At 41.4% G+C, this 14,654-nt stretch overlaps 1 protein-coding gene across 10 annotated transcripts in view; it reads left to right on the top strand.

Annotated features, from left to right (window-relative positions):
* SLIT2 (slit guidance ligand 2) overlaps positions 1 to 14,654 on the top strand; it is a 408,920-nt gene that overhangs the window by 377,129 nt on the left and 17,137 nt on the right. For all 10 annotated transcript variants that reach the window (XM_073609420.1, XM_073609430.1, XM_073609437.1 and 7 more), the window contains 4 exons: positions 4,634 to 4,727; positions 5,951 to 6,088; positions 7,166 to 7,406; positions 10,997 to 11,127. In XM_073609420.1, the coding sequence (XP_073465521.1) occupies positions 4,634 to 4,727; positions 5,951 to 6,088; positions 7,166 to 7,406; positions 10,997 to 11,127 (604 nt within the window). The remainder of the gene's footprint in view (positions 1 to 4,633; positions 4,728 to 5,950; positions 6,089 to 7,165; positions 7,407 to 10,996; positions 11,128 to 14,654) is intronic.

The following is a 14,654-nucleotide window of genomic DNA, read 5'->3' as shown; positions in this document are numbered from 1 at the left end:
AGGCTGTACAGCACCATATAAACAGGCATCCAGGTACAGATGAGCCTCATGAAGGTCATCGGATGCAAACATATAAAATATCAGCTTTGGATTGATTATAAAGGTGTATCTGTACAAATAAATTGTTGTTATGCCTTAATGTTCATATTTCCTCTGATACAATGTCAGCTAAAATATGATTAAAGAGAAGAAAAGACACCGCTCACCAACCCAGTGCATTAGTATGAAGATGAATCTGGCCTTAGACCAGTTAAATTCCTCCACCCCAAACTTACTCATCCATGTCTTTGTGGACCTTGCTTTGTGCACTGGTGCACAGTCATGTTGGAAGTGGCCATCCCCAAATTGTTTCCACAAGGTTGGGAGCATGAAATTGTCCAAAATGTCTTGGTATGCTGACGCCTTAAGAGTTCCCTTCACTGGAACTAAGGGGCCAAGCCCAACCCCTGAAAAACAACCCCACACCATAATCCCCCCTCCACCAAATGATTCGGACCAGTGCACAAAGCAAGGTCCATAAAGACATGAATGAGTGAGTTTGGGATGGGGGAACTTGACTGGCCTGACCTCAACCTGATAGAACACCGTTGAGATGAATTAGAGCGGAGACTGCAAGCCGGACCTTCTCGTCAATATCAGTGCCTGATCTCACAAATGTGCTTCTGTAAACATGGTCAAACATTCTCATAGACACACTCCTAAACCTTGTGGACAGCCTTCCCAGAAGCGTTGAAGCTGTTATAGCTGCAAAGGGTGGGCCAATTCAATCTTGAACCCTACAGACTAAGACTGGGATGCCATTAAAGTTCATGTGCATGTAAAGGCAAGCATCCCAATAATTTTGGTAACATAGCTTATGTTTATGGCTATTGATGAAACCAAAGCATTGGTGGAAACATAGGCATGGGAAAAACATTTACAGCTGCTGTAGGCGAAATAGCACACCTGAGCTCAGGGTAATATTATTCATTTATGGGAAAAATGCATACCTTTGCTTGTTGGATCTAAGCCCAAGACGTCAACTCTTTAAAGCATACGTGCTAATCACTGAGCCACCTTATTGCCACATATATATATTTAATTTAGTTTTTTTTGATCTTCAAACATTTTACGCTTACCTCCAGTTACAGCTTCTGAAGGGTTTCTAAGTGTCCAGTCATTCAATAAGAACATACAGTACATTGCTCGATATGCCTTTTATATCAGACAGTCAAGATTTCACACAGCCACCCATCCCCGTGGGGGAAAACACATGGTTCTAAATGCCTTTTACAAATTGTATTCTTCTAAATCTCTCATGCGTGTAACTACTGTAGCAACATTAAGCACAGAGCAAGGTAATTACAATATGTAAGAAGTCTGTCAGTGTCGGCTGATTTGCAGGTGAGCAGAGCTCGGAGCAGATTGTAATATATATATTTATGTTACTAGTCGTCTCAAGTAACATGAAAGTGCCCCTCAAGGTAGAATTCATGCGAGTCAAGTCATCTATTGCAAAGTCCCACAATCTGGAGGCAGTTCTCCAACGCCGCACGCTGTTGAACTGAGTTAATTATTCCACTACATAAAAAGATACGTTTTGTCTTTCAATACATTGTGGCAGGGGATAACTACAGCAGGTGTTCCTTCCAAACTGAGAATGGGCTTTCATAAAGCTGTCAGAGTAACTTAGTGCATTGCTAGGAGACTCAAGCAAGCTTAGCCCAGGGATGCTTCCTTCCTAGTCATCGGGAAAACAACTGCCACAGGGCACACGGCTGTATCAAAGCTACACACGAAAAGTTGTTTTTCAATATGAAACAGTTGTGTTGGAGATATCCTGTACCATGGTTATTTCCTCTGTGGTCTCTGCATGTCTTGTTAATTAAGTAGAAATTGTAGCCCAAGTTTACTGTTTGCACGTACATTATTAGGCATATTTGCTGTTCATTTCCTTAGTTATAATATATATAAATCAATTGCAATGTTTCACGTTACATCTATTTAACAGGAAATTTAATTATTTAACCAGTTGTGCATAAGTACGTATCTATATACTAAGTATTACTTTATGTGTGTTTTGTTTGAAGGTATGTTAAAAGGGGCCACTTTTTAAGGTTGTTTTTTCACATAAAGGATTGATGTTTGCATACGATAGTCTAGTGGCTTTTATTCTTCGAATTTATTGTCCTCTACCAACTTTACTGGTGACAATTATTCACTGGTACAGAGGGATCCCTAGTATGCACACCAAAATTGCTGCTTAGAACAGTGTTTCTTAAAGTGGTTGTAAAGGCAGAAGGTTTTTTATCCTAATGCATTCTATGCAAAAAGATAAAAAGCCTTCTGTGTGGCAGCAGCCCCCCTTACCTGAGCCCCATCTCTATCCAGCGATGTCTACGAGTCCCATGGCTCTCCCCCCTGATTGGCTAAGACACAGCATTGGCGCCATTGGCTCCCACTTCTGTCAATCAAACTCAGCCAATCAGGAGAGAGGGGGTGGGGCCGGCCGCAGCTCTGTGTTTGAATGGATACGCGGAGCTGCAGCTCGGCTCGGGTGCTCCCATAGCAAGCTGCTTGCTGTAGGGGCACTCAACAGGAGTTAGGGGCAGGAGCTCCAGCGACGGACCCGAGATGAGGAGGATCCAGGCTGCCCTGTGCAAAACCACTGAACAGAGCAGGTAAGTATAACGTTTGTTATTTTAATTGGAAAAAAAAAAAACGAGACTTTACAATCACTCGAAACCTTTTATCAGGCAAGGCATGATTAAAATAATGTACAATCTTGAAGCACCCCATTCTAAAATGTAAAACAAAACTAAACTGATTGTTTTACATAAAGCAGTGGTTTCTACACCTGAAGGACACCCAACATTAGAGGTTATTTTTTACAAAGCAAAATACCTTTGCACAATGGTTCTGACTGGTTTTACAGGGTTTCTCTCCCTCATTCAGCTAATGTAACCCCAGTGTTGAGAGAGCGGACGGGGGAGGGGCAAACGAGGATGTCCTCTGGCGGCTGACATCCCTCCTTATCAACCTATGATGACATCAGTAGTTAGGAAGCCAGCGGCTGGCCCGCACAGTGCCCAAGGTTGTAATGTTGCGCAATAAAAACCTGTGGTCTTGTGTAGCGAATTAAAGCAGCCTTGATCCACCCGCTGGCTTGTCAGCAATTTTTGGGCAATTTGGGGCAGTTTTTAGGCATTCTGCCAAGACATCCCTGAAGAACCTAGGAGACACCCCTGGGGTGCCATAGCACCTTTGTTGAAAAAGGCTGACTTAGAGCCTTCCAATTATTCACTTTGTCTTATCTTCCATCATATGCAGGAACAGCAATAGGCCATTTTCTTTGACCCGCCCCCCCACTTAACTTTAAAAAAGTTTTAAACAATCCAGATATATAATCATATTAAAGCTGAACTCCAGCCTTACCTTCAGTCTTTCACAGTTGTACAGGATCTTCTACTGAAATTGCTAACTCTGATTTCACTGCATACTGTGAGCAAGTCAGATAGAGCCTGCCTCATTTTCCTGGTTGTAGGATGTCCAACATCACCTAGCCCTCTCTTCCATAGCCTCGCTACCTCGCTACCAGGGAAGGCAAAATACAAGCAGATTAAACTTCAGATTTAGGAATTACCATGACAGAAGACCTAGGTCATTGTAATTTTTGAGTTGAAAAGTTTTTGCGTCATTCTAAATGCCTAAATTATGGTAAAGCAAACATATGTATTTGTTTGAAAAACAAATAATTTGGCGCCAAAAAAAATTAATAAAATTGTGCAACAAAAAATAGTAGCAGCAGTATAAATGTGAGCTCAACAGCAACACTACACTTGTGCACAATTGAGATAGGTGGTCAACATCCAGGGTGAGTTTATGCCAATGTGGGGCACCTGGTCTGATCACTAAGCAGTGGAGCACCGATCTGTACATATGTATTTGTTTGCAGAGGTGATGCGGGCCCTTTAGTTATAATCTGTGCTGTTCTTTGGGTAATATGCTAGCCATACACTGTTAGTTTCCTTTATCCATGCTACACAGTGCAGATAGATGAATCCCCCACTACAACTGTTGTATTCTGACAGCTGCCCTTGCCGACTGTCAAAATGCCCAAACACCGGCTGCATCTGATTTCTGATTTCTGAATTTTGACAGTTTTCCGCTCAGTGACTTAAATTTTTCAATTTTGGGATTTTTGGTGGAGGCGACTGATAGGGTCATCTACAGAGAGAACTTTCTGATGAACTGGCAAAAATGTGATCAGTGAATGGCCAGCTTTAGCCAGTGGTTATAAAAGAACTGTTGGTGCATGGGTCCTTGCTTATCAGAGTGTGTTTGTGCACTGTAGACACCAATTTGGCTCAAACCAGAGGCAGTCTGGAAATCTGAATCTTATTGGTCATTGTGGAGCAAGGAAGACCCCTTTTATTTTAAATACTTTCAATAACTGAGACCCAGGAGTGCTGGGTCTCAGTTATCATCTGTATATAGCTAGAGAAAGGCCCACACATTCCCCACATGATCCAACGATATATCAGTTGCACATGTGAGCATAACGAACAAGATATGAAATTAATTCTGACTTGCTACACTGCATTGAATAAAAATGGTCACCACTGTAAATGTTTTGCATCATTTTGTATTGTAGGAGAACTATGTGAAGAGAAGCTGGATTTCTGCTCCCAGGAAGTAAACCCATGTCTGCACGACTCCAAATGCATCTTGATACCAAAGGGATACAAGTGAGTGTTTAATGTAAGAAAAAGGTTGCTCTAGTGGTTTGGTCTGTGTCCTTGGTCATCCAATTTACTCACACACATAAAAAAACATATACTTGCAATCAATGAGCATCTCCCTTTTCTGCTAATCGACTACCCTATAAACCAGAGATATACAATTAGCGGACCTCCGGCAGTTGCAGAACTAAAGTTCCCATGAGGCATAGCAAGATTCTGACAGCCACAAGCATGACACCCAGAGGCAGAGGCATGATGGGACTTGTAGTTTTGCAACAGCTGGAGGTCAGCTAATTGTATATCCCTGCTATAAACTGTAGGAATGAGTACATAATAGGTCAGTGGTCTCAAACTGCAGTCCACTGGCCATGTGCAGCCCTTTGCTTGTATTTATCTGACCCTTGGGGCAATATTCCTGTTACTGATATGAAGCACGATTCCACTGTTGTTTACCCCCACTGACACTGGGGTATGTTCTAGTTCCATTGGGGTCAGTTAGTCCAGCCCCCCTACAGGACAGTAAACTTTGAAGGACAGTAAACTTTGAAGGACAGTAAACTTTGTTTAGAAAGTTTGGAGACCCCTGTAATAGATGAAAATGCCTTTACCGCTATTTCATGCAATAGGAGTAGCTTACTTGCTGACCAGTAACCAATACCATAAGGATTTGTGTACATGGGAGTTTAAATGCTTGTGTTTGAGTGCCTAATTGCTCTAAAGCAAAAGCCAGTGTTTGGCAGCAATGCCCTCTACCTAAGCCTTGAAAAATGTTTGATTCCACCCCTTGAGCTACAGTATATTATGGCAACTGAGATCCTTCTTACACAAAGCAGGATAGTAGTTTCTGTTGAACCATAGAAGTAGAGCTTTGTTTTCTTTTCTTGGTTTAGGCTGACAACTCAATCTTTTTTTTCACATGTGACCGTTAGAGTCAGGAGAACACAAAAATTAAAATTGTTCTAAATGTGGCCAGTGTCTTTACAAATAGAGATTAGCAAAGTTCTTCTTTAATGTTGCATTACTATCTAATTATGTGTAACGACTCCGGCTTCTTTTTCCTTCTTTGATTGTACAGCTGCCAAATGACTTGTCACTAGAGCCATGCAGCTTGATGCACATCAGTATGCAGGACCATAGCTGATTTCTGTGGGGTTCTATCATGTGAATTACTAATATAGAGCACATGGTGTGAATTAATATGATTCGTCTGCTATTCCTTTACGTTCTAGATGTGACTGCACTCCAGGATATGTTGGTGAGCACTGTGAAACTGACTATGATGACTGCCAAAACAACAAGTGTCGGAATGGTGCGCGGTGTACGGATGCCGTTAACGGCTATACCTGTGTGTGTTCAGATGGCTTCAGGTGAGGCTTCCTTGGGTTTTGAAAAAAATGTGTAAAAATGTAGTCACTGTGTAAAAGAACTCACTTCCACATTTGCCTATCTTGGGGTATAGATCTGGCCATACAGAACAATAAAATTTATAAAGTGTAGTCATGGCTTTGTTAAAATAGCAGGAAGTTCAAAGATATGCAGTTGTAATTTATGGGGCCTAATGCTAACCCAACCTCTGCACTCAAGTAGGGTGTGCCAGTTAGATTCAAACTATACAATTTCTTCTGTCCACACCTTAAACATATTAAACACCATTTATCCTTTATTGTACCTATAACTAGACCTGATTGATTTTACTGATTTGTCTGTATATGCAGTAAAGCAGGCTTGTTATACTCACTGTGGTACCTAAGGGGTTAATCCTCTGCATTGTGTAAAAAGGCTGATCCTGTATGCACAGATTCTCCTCTTCTTCCACTGACTCCAAAACAGATCCAGATAAGAAAGAGTTACTAGAGTCAGGCTGCACATGCTCAGTTTGGTGCGTATTGCTAGAGAGTTTTTTTTTCCTTGGGAGAGTGCATGTTAAAGCACAGGGCCAATCAGCACTGTCCAGACAGTGGGTCAGGGGTCCTGCATCCTGATAGGACCGCCAGTGCAGCATGAAAACTCTTCCTACAAGCTTTAAACAGGCACTGATAGAAGTCACACGATTGCTATATACTGCTGATGAGAAAAGGTATTTAGCAGTTTATAGTAATAATAATTTCATTTTCATGTTCCGTGGGAGACCAGATATAGTGAATGCAGGGTTCTGGGTTTAGTAACACTTTAAGTATTAATTATAGTCATTGCTATCTGTCAGAATTATTCAGTATGACCATGCCAGAAGCCATGATACAGTGTAACAATACTTATTAACCAATCTGATTTCATTATATTACAGTCAGAACAGTAAAAGGTGAATTCTGATTGGAAGCTCTTTGGCCTGTATTACATATACCTGTATTTTTTGTTACCCTGACCGGTATCTGTATGCTAGCCAAGTTTGGAGTAAAGGGTTGAAAGAAATATTTATACTTTTTCCATTTTTTTTTTATTTCCAGTGGACTCTTTTGTGAGTACCCACCACCCATGGTCCTACCTCGTACAAGTCCCTGTGATAATTTTGAGTGTCTGAATGGAGCACAATGCATTGTGAAAGGCACTGACCCCTCGTGTCAGTGTGTGTCGGGATATCAAGGGAGCAAGTGTGAGAAACTAACAAGCATCAACTTTGTAAACAAGGAATCTTACCTGCAAATGTCATCGATGAGGATCCGCGCGCAGACCAATATCTCAGTGCAGGTATCATGGTTATTGTGTGAAAGATTGTGTAAAGACCGAACGATATAAACAGATGAGTTTTAAACTGTGGATAATGTTTGGGGGATATGATGCTGGAAAAATGAAACAATGAGATTGGTTTACTAAAGTCATTGAGCATTTTTACTTTGCAAAGTGAATTTTCACTTAGTGAATGAGGTGAAGCTCAAACATCCTATCTTGTGAAAGTACATCTCTTGTTTTTTTAAATTTTACTTGCATGTAATTGGGTATGCTCTGCAGAGTGAATTTTCCCTTAGTTTTACCTCATTCACTAAGCTTATTCACTTTGTAAAGTAAAAATGCAAAAATTATAACTGAACAATGCTAACATAAAGCATCTTGAGCAGTTGAACTGGTCAGCATTATAACCACAAATAGAGAGTGCAAACAGGCTTTATGTGATGCCTTAGACTTTATTTAATAAAATGCAATAAATTACTCACAAGAGTAGTATAATCCTAGAGGTGTAATCAGTTATCATATCCCATGGAGTGGACCTCCTCACGTCTCCATTATCTAGGTGGTCTAAAGAAAAACCTATCCAACATTTTTACCTTTTAATGCTGATGCATTTTGATGGTCAGGCCCTCTTCCTCAGAACCTATATATATAGGTAAATATATGATCATTGGTTACATGTCTGTGATTTTACTACTCTTGTGAGTATTTTGCTGGATTTTTTTAAAATGGCGTCTAAAGTATTGCACAAGGCCAGCACTGGCCAGCACTCACTTTTTGTGATTATAGTGCTGACTGAAGACTTCCCTGATCTATAGAAAGCTGCAAAGTTGCAGACAATTCTGTTGCATCATTTGACCTGGATTAATGTATAGGAGGAGATGTTTCAGCCAAGTGTTTGTCTTATCTCCTTTAACACTTGGGCAGTGACAGTGTGTTTGTTTTGTATTAGCTGAACAGGTCAGTATATTGTGACTACTGCAGAAATATCACCCCCTAACAGCCAAAGGAGGGTCATTTAGACCATGGTAGTGCGATTTGGAAAAAGTCATGCATGCTGTATTTTTAATGTGTTGTCATGCATTTTGCTATTCAGCCACTTGTAATTGGAGACAACTATGTGTCAGTGTGCATTAATGCAGGTGTGCACAAGCCCAATTTTTACCACCGCTGATGGCAAGGATAATAGAATATGAGCACAATGATTGACAGAGCTGTGGAGAGCTGTGCAACTCCTTGTTATAACATGTGCTCTACACAATCATACCAATATTCTGTCTGCCTGTGTGCATGTGCGTGTGTCTCTTTTCTCTCTTTCCCTCTTCTTTCTTCCTGTTCTCTTTCTTTATCTCTCTTATCACTCTCTATCCCTCTTGTCTTCCCTATTGTCTTCTCTTCTCTCTCCTCTTCTTTCCTCTCCTTTTCTCTTTTCCACTCCTCTTCTTATTTCCTTTTCTCTATTCCACTTCTTTTCACTTCACTTCTCCTATCTTTTGCTCTTCTCTTCTCTTTTCCTCTTCTCTTTTCCTCTCTTCTTATCTTTTCCTCTCTTCTTCTCTTCTCATCTCCTCTTTTCCTCCCTTCTCTTTTCCTCTCTTCTTCTTCTCTTTTCCTCTCTTCTTCTCTTTTCCTCTCTTCTTCTCTTTTCCTCTCGTCTTCTCTTTTCCTCTCGTCTTCTCTTTTCCTCTCGTCTTCTCTTTTCCTCTCGTCTTCTCTTTTCCTCTCGTCTTCTCTTTTCCTCTCGTCTTCTCTTCTCCTCTCCTCTTTTCTTCTCCTCTTTTCCTCTCCTCTCTTCTTCTCTTTTCCTCTCCTCCTTTTCTCTTTTCATCTTTTCTTCTCCTCTTTTCCTCTCCTTTGCTCTTCTCCTTTGCTCTTCTCATTTCCTCTTCTCCTTTCCTCTCCTCCTTTCCTCTCCTCTTCTCCTTTCCTCGTCTTCTTTCCTCTTCTCTCCTCTCCTCTTCTCTTTTCCTCTCCTCTCCTCTTTTCCTCTCCTCTCTTCTTCGCTTCTCTTCTCCTCTCCTCCTCTCCTCCTCTCCTCCTTTCCTCTTTTCTTCTCCTCTTTTCTTCTCCTCCTTTCCTCTTCTCTTTTCCTCTCCTCCTTTCCTCTTCTCTTTTCCTCTTCTCCTTTGCTCTTCTCGTTTCCTCTTTACCTTTCCTCTCTTCTCCTTTCCTCATCTCTCCTCTTCTCTTTTCCTCTCTTCTCCTCTTTTCCCCTCCTCTCTTCTTCTCTTCTCTTCTCCTCTCCTCCTTTCCTCTTTTATTCTTCTCTTTTCCTCTCCTCCTTTCCTCTTCTCTTTTCCTCTCCTCCTTTGCTCTTCTCGTTTCCTCTTCTCCTCTCCTCTCCTCCTTTCCTCTCCTCTTCTCTTTTCCTCTTCTCTTTTCCTCTTCCCATCTCCTCTCCTCTTTTTCTCTTTTCTACTCTTCTCGCTTTTCTTCTCTTCTCATTTTTCTTCGCTTCTCTCTATCTATCTATCTATCTATCTATCTATCTATCTATCTATCTATCTATCTTTGTTGTTCTCTCTCTCTTACTGATTCATCTTTTTTTCTGTCAAATGCAAATAAATTCAACTTTAAATAAGGTTTATTGGCAGAACCAAATACATTTTAGCAATGGCCTTGCTCTTTCTTCTTATCTTCTTTTTTTTTTTTTTTTTTATCACGCTCTTCTGTACCACCATACTTTCTATCTCTCCAATAATTAGTTGCAAATGTCAAGCTGCATCCAACACCAGAGAAATGGCTAGGGAGCCTGTTATTAATACACAGATCATGCCCGTGTGTGAACCTTTCCCGCTATCAGATCTCTGTATCATTCTATCACTTCTGCAATAAAACCCTTATTTAGATATTCATCTTTGCTGCACATAAAGAGAACTTTTAATAAGTAAAACGCATTGAAATTCCTCATGAAACAGGATCCTTTGTTGCAGCTCCAGAAATCAGTTTTTTTATTAACTTCATGCAGATGTTGATCTATGTCAGCGCAGGAGAAAATACATGTCATGCTACTCCATAAAACACATGTATGTGTTTATATTAATGTATGGATGTTATGGATAAAGTAAAAAATGGATTATTTTGACTTTACTTGGATAATGTTGACATTATCCAGGCGTATTTAGGTAAAGTCCCATGAAGTGTATGGAATTTGAAGCTGTTTTTTGTACTAGGAATTGTGTTTGGTTAAATAAGTTTTGAAATCATGGCCAAAGGTTTGTGAACACCTATCACACCTGTATGAGCTTGTTGGACATCCCATTTCCATAATGACATTGTGTGCCTTGACTGATAGGGGAGGGGGAAACGGCGATGGATCAATGACTGAAGAAAATATATATATTCCAGATTATGTTCTTCTTGGAAGAGGTAGTATTTATATTTGAAGTTTAGATAATCTGCCAGACTGCATGCTAATAATGATATCTTTGAGGCTTGGTTGCTGGTGCCTACACTGCACATATGCAAGATACCAAAACTGTAGGATGCAAATCGATTTGTGTACTTGTTGAGCAGAAGGTCATTTGGTATTTGATTTGTTTCCTACTCTCTAACAAATCTAGTAATGTCTACAGATAGTAATATGACACATTTGTTTTTTTGCTGTCCAGGTGGCTACAGATGAAGACAGCGGCATCTTGCTCTACAAGGGTGACAAGGACCACATAGCAGTGGAGCTGTACAGAGGAAGAGTACGTGTTAGCTATGACACTGGAAGCTACCCAGCATCTGCCATTTACAGGTGAGTCAACTGCACGAATCTTCTGTTCTCTACATGTTTCTATCCTTCATGTTTTGGATCTTAAAAGAGAAGTATGGCCAAAGCCTTTTTGATCATACATCTCTTGTGGGTCACAGAAGTACACTTACGTTTGTTCTCTTGTTACCCAGAGTTAGTTGGTAGCGGGCTACTGCTGGCTATCAACTGACAAGACAGAGTCACTCCAGGCTTTAGAAGGATCCCGACAATATTGGCAGGATCCACCCGGCTGCCTGATTGACAGCTGGCTCCTCCTCACAGCGCATGGCTGATAGCCAGAGGATGCTGTGCCTGCCTCCTTCCCAGCTCAGCACTTCAGTGAGAGTGGAGGAACAGAGCAGAGAATGGTGACTGACAGTCATTACTCTCCACTCGGAGCAGACTGAGAACTGAGTGATCAGTGGTCATGTAACCAACATTGAACTGCCGCAGCAAAGAGGTGGGTATGGAAGTTTTTTTTTCACAACCCCATACCTCTCCTTATTTATTTATTTATTATTGGTACTTATATAGCGCTGTCAATTTACGCAGCACTTTACATATACAGTATCTTGCAAAAGTGAGTACACCCCTCACATTTTTGTAAATATTTTATTATATCTTTTCATGTGACAACACTGTCAAGAAATGACACTTTGCTACAATGTAAAGTAGTGAGTGTACAGCTTGTATAACAGTGTACATTTGCTGTCCCCTCAAAATAACTCAATACACAGCCATTAATGTCTAAACCGCTGGCAACAAAATTGAGTACACCCCTAAGTGAAAAGGTCCAAATTGGGCCCAAAGTGTCAATATTTTGTGTGGCCACTAATATTTCCCAGCACTGCCTTAACTTTCTTGGGCATGGAGTTCACCAGAGCTTCACAAGTTGCCACTGGAGTCCTCTTCCGCTCCTCCAGGATGACATCACGGAGCTGATGGATGTTAGAGACCTTGCGCTCCTCCACCTTCCATTTGAGGATGCCCCACAGATGCTCAATAGGGTTTAGATCTGGAGACATGCTTGGCCAGTCCATCACCTTTATCCTCAGCTTCTTCAGCAAGGCAGTGGTCGTCTTGGAGGTGTGTTTGGGGGTCGTTATCATGTTGGAATACTTCCCTGCAGCCCAGTCTCCAAAGGGAGGGGATTATGCTCTGCTTCAATATGTCACAGTACATGTTGGCATTCATGGTTCCCTCAATGAACTGTAGCTCCCCAGTGCCAGCAGCACTTATGCAGCCCCAGGCCATGACACTCCCACCACCATGCTTGACTGTAGGCAAGACACACTTGTCTTTGTACTCCTCACCTGGTTGCCGACACACACGGTTGACACCATATGAACCAAATAAGTTTATCTTGGTCTCATCAGGCCACAGGACATAGTTCCAGTAATCCATGTCCTTAGTCTGCTTGTCTTCAGCAAACTGTTTGCAGGCTTTCTTGTGCATCATCTTTAGAAGAGGCTTCCTTCTGGGAAGACAGTCATGCAGTTCACGGCGTATGGTCTGAGCCCCGACAGGCTGACCCCCCACCTCTTCAACCGCTGCAGCAATGCTGGCAGCACTCATACGTCTATTTCCCAAAGACAACCTCTGGATTCGATGCTGAGCATGTGCACTCAACGCCTTTGGTCAGTCATGGCGAGGCCTGTTCTGAGTGAAACCTGTCCTGTTAAACCGCTGTATGGTCTTCCTCTTTGCTGAAGCTAAGTTTCTGGGTCTTGGCAATCTTCTTTTAGCCTAGGCCATCTTTATGTAGAACAATGATTTTTTTTTTTCAGATCCTCAGAGAGTTCTTTGCCATGAGGTGCCATGTTGAACTTCCAGTGACCAATATGAGAGAGTGAGAGTGATAACACCAAATTTAACACACCTTCTCCCCATTCACACCTGAGACCTTGTAACACTAACTAGTCACATGACACCGGGGAGGGAAAATGGCTAATTGGGCCCAATTTGGACATTTTCACTTAGGGGTGTACTCACTTTTGTTGCCAGCGGTTTAGACATTAATGGCTGTGTGTTGAGTTATTTTGAGGGGACAGCAAATTTACACTGTTATACAAGCTGTACACTCACTAATTTACATTGTAGCAAAGTGTCATTTCTTCAGTGTTGTCACATGAAAAGATATAATAAAATATTTTTAAAAAATGTGAGGGGTGTACTCACTTTTGTGAGATACTGTATATTATACATTCACATTAGTCCCTGCCCACCAGGAGCTTACAATCTATGGTATTTAACTAATCAGTTTAAATCTAAAGCCGGGTACACACCAAACTGACATCCAATGTTAGTACAGTGATCTCCACTGCTGTTCTTTTGTGTTCTGACAGGGGGACGCCCCCTCCCCAGAACTGGCTGAGAGCGCTGATCGGGAGCCGTTGGCTGATGGTTTTCCAGCATACTTGTCCAACAGAAGCTGGCCAAGTGGCCGGCTTCTGTCGGACCAGCTGCCATACACACGGTCCGAATGTCGGCCAATTTTTATTAAACCGGCCGATGTCGCCCGACATTATGCCCGTGTGTACTAGGCTTAAGTTTAACACTGCACAAAACCTTGTGACTTCACCTTATTCATCTCTTGGCCAAAATGCACAACATTTTGCTAATTGTTATTTAGTGGTAAGAAGTGATTTCAGACAGAGATAAATACCTGACTCCGATGATTATCATTTATCCCAGTTTACAGACATAAATTGTATCATCATATAATTCGTACTAATCGTATAATTTTTGATTTCCATGGGTTACTGGTGTTTCAACTGCCTAAGCTCGTACACTTCAATGCTGCAGTTTGGGAGGTCCAGGCTACCTGTCAGATAGCAGGGCAATATCTCTACCCATTATACTAGCAGCACAGCTTGGGTAAAAACACATTCCCTTGTGATTGCAGCAAATCTTTATTGGTTTCCAGCTATTGGCTTTATTGGCTTCTTTTTTCCCAGTCTGCCCTTAACTGTAGAACTGATCACATGAAGGTTGCTATTAAAACAAATGTGGATGTATTGAATGCCTAACTGCATTAACTAGAGCTCAGCTTTAATTCAAAGATTGCATAAAGTCTGATAATTACATATGCAGTCATCAGACTCCGCATCTGCCCTCTTGGCTCGCTTTACGCCATATCTAGAGTGAATAATGGGAAATTAAATCTAAAACAGTATGGAAGACTAATAGTTATAAGATAATTAGCCTATTGTTAAAGAGGTATGCAATCATTACTTTGTGATACAGAGACAAGTAATTAATACTTGCTTAGCATGGCTGAGGCAAGTCTATCTAGTGTATTATGAGCACAGTACATAATACAGTCTCCTTCCCATTCCTTCTCCTAGGTGTTTCATAAGCAGGCTAACCTGTGTTTGGCCATCATACAAAATAAACACGGCCAAATAAAGCTTAGTGTGACGTGCCTCTCGCTGGAAACAGTGTGATTACTGCGCACATCTGGCGCTGGCATGTCTGCAAGAGGTGCCAGCGCTCGCTCGCTGGCCTTTACCTACATTTTTCACAAATCT

This window comes from Aquarana catesbeiana, linkage group LG01 (genome assembly GCF_042186555.1).
Source record: "Aquarana catesbeiana isolate 2022-GZ linkage group LG01, ASM4218655v1, whole genome shotgun sequence".
NCBI classification, from domain to species: Eukaryota; Metazoa; Chordata; class Amphibia; order Anura; family Ranidae; genus Aquarana; species Aquarana catesbeiana.
This window is presented reverse-complemented; position numbering and strand designations above follow the sequence as displayed.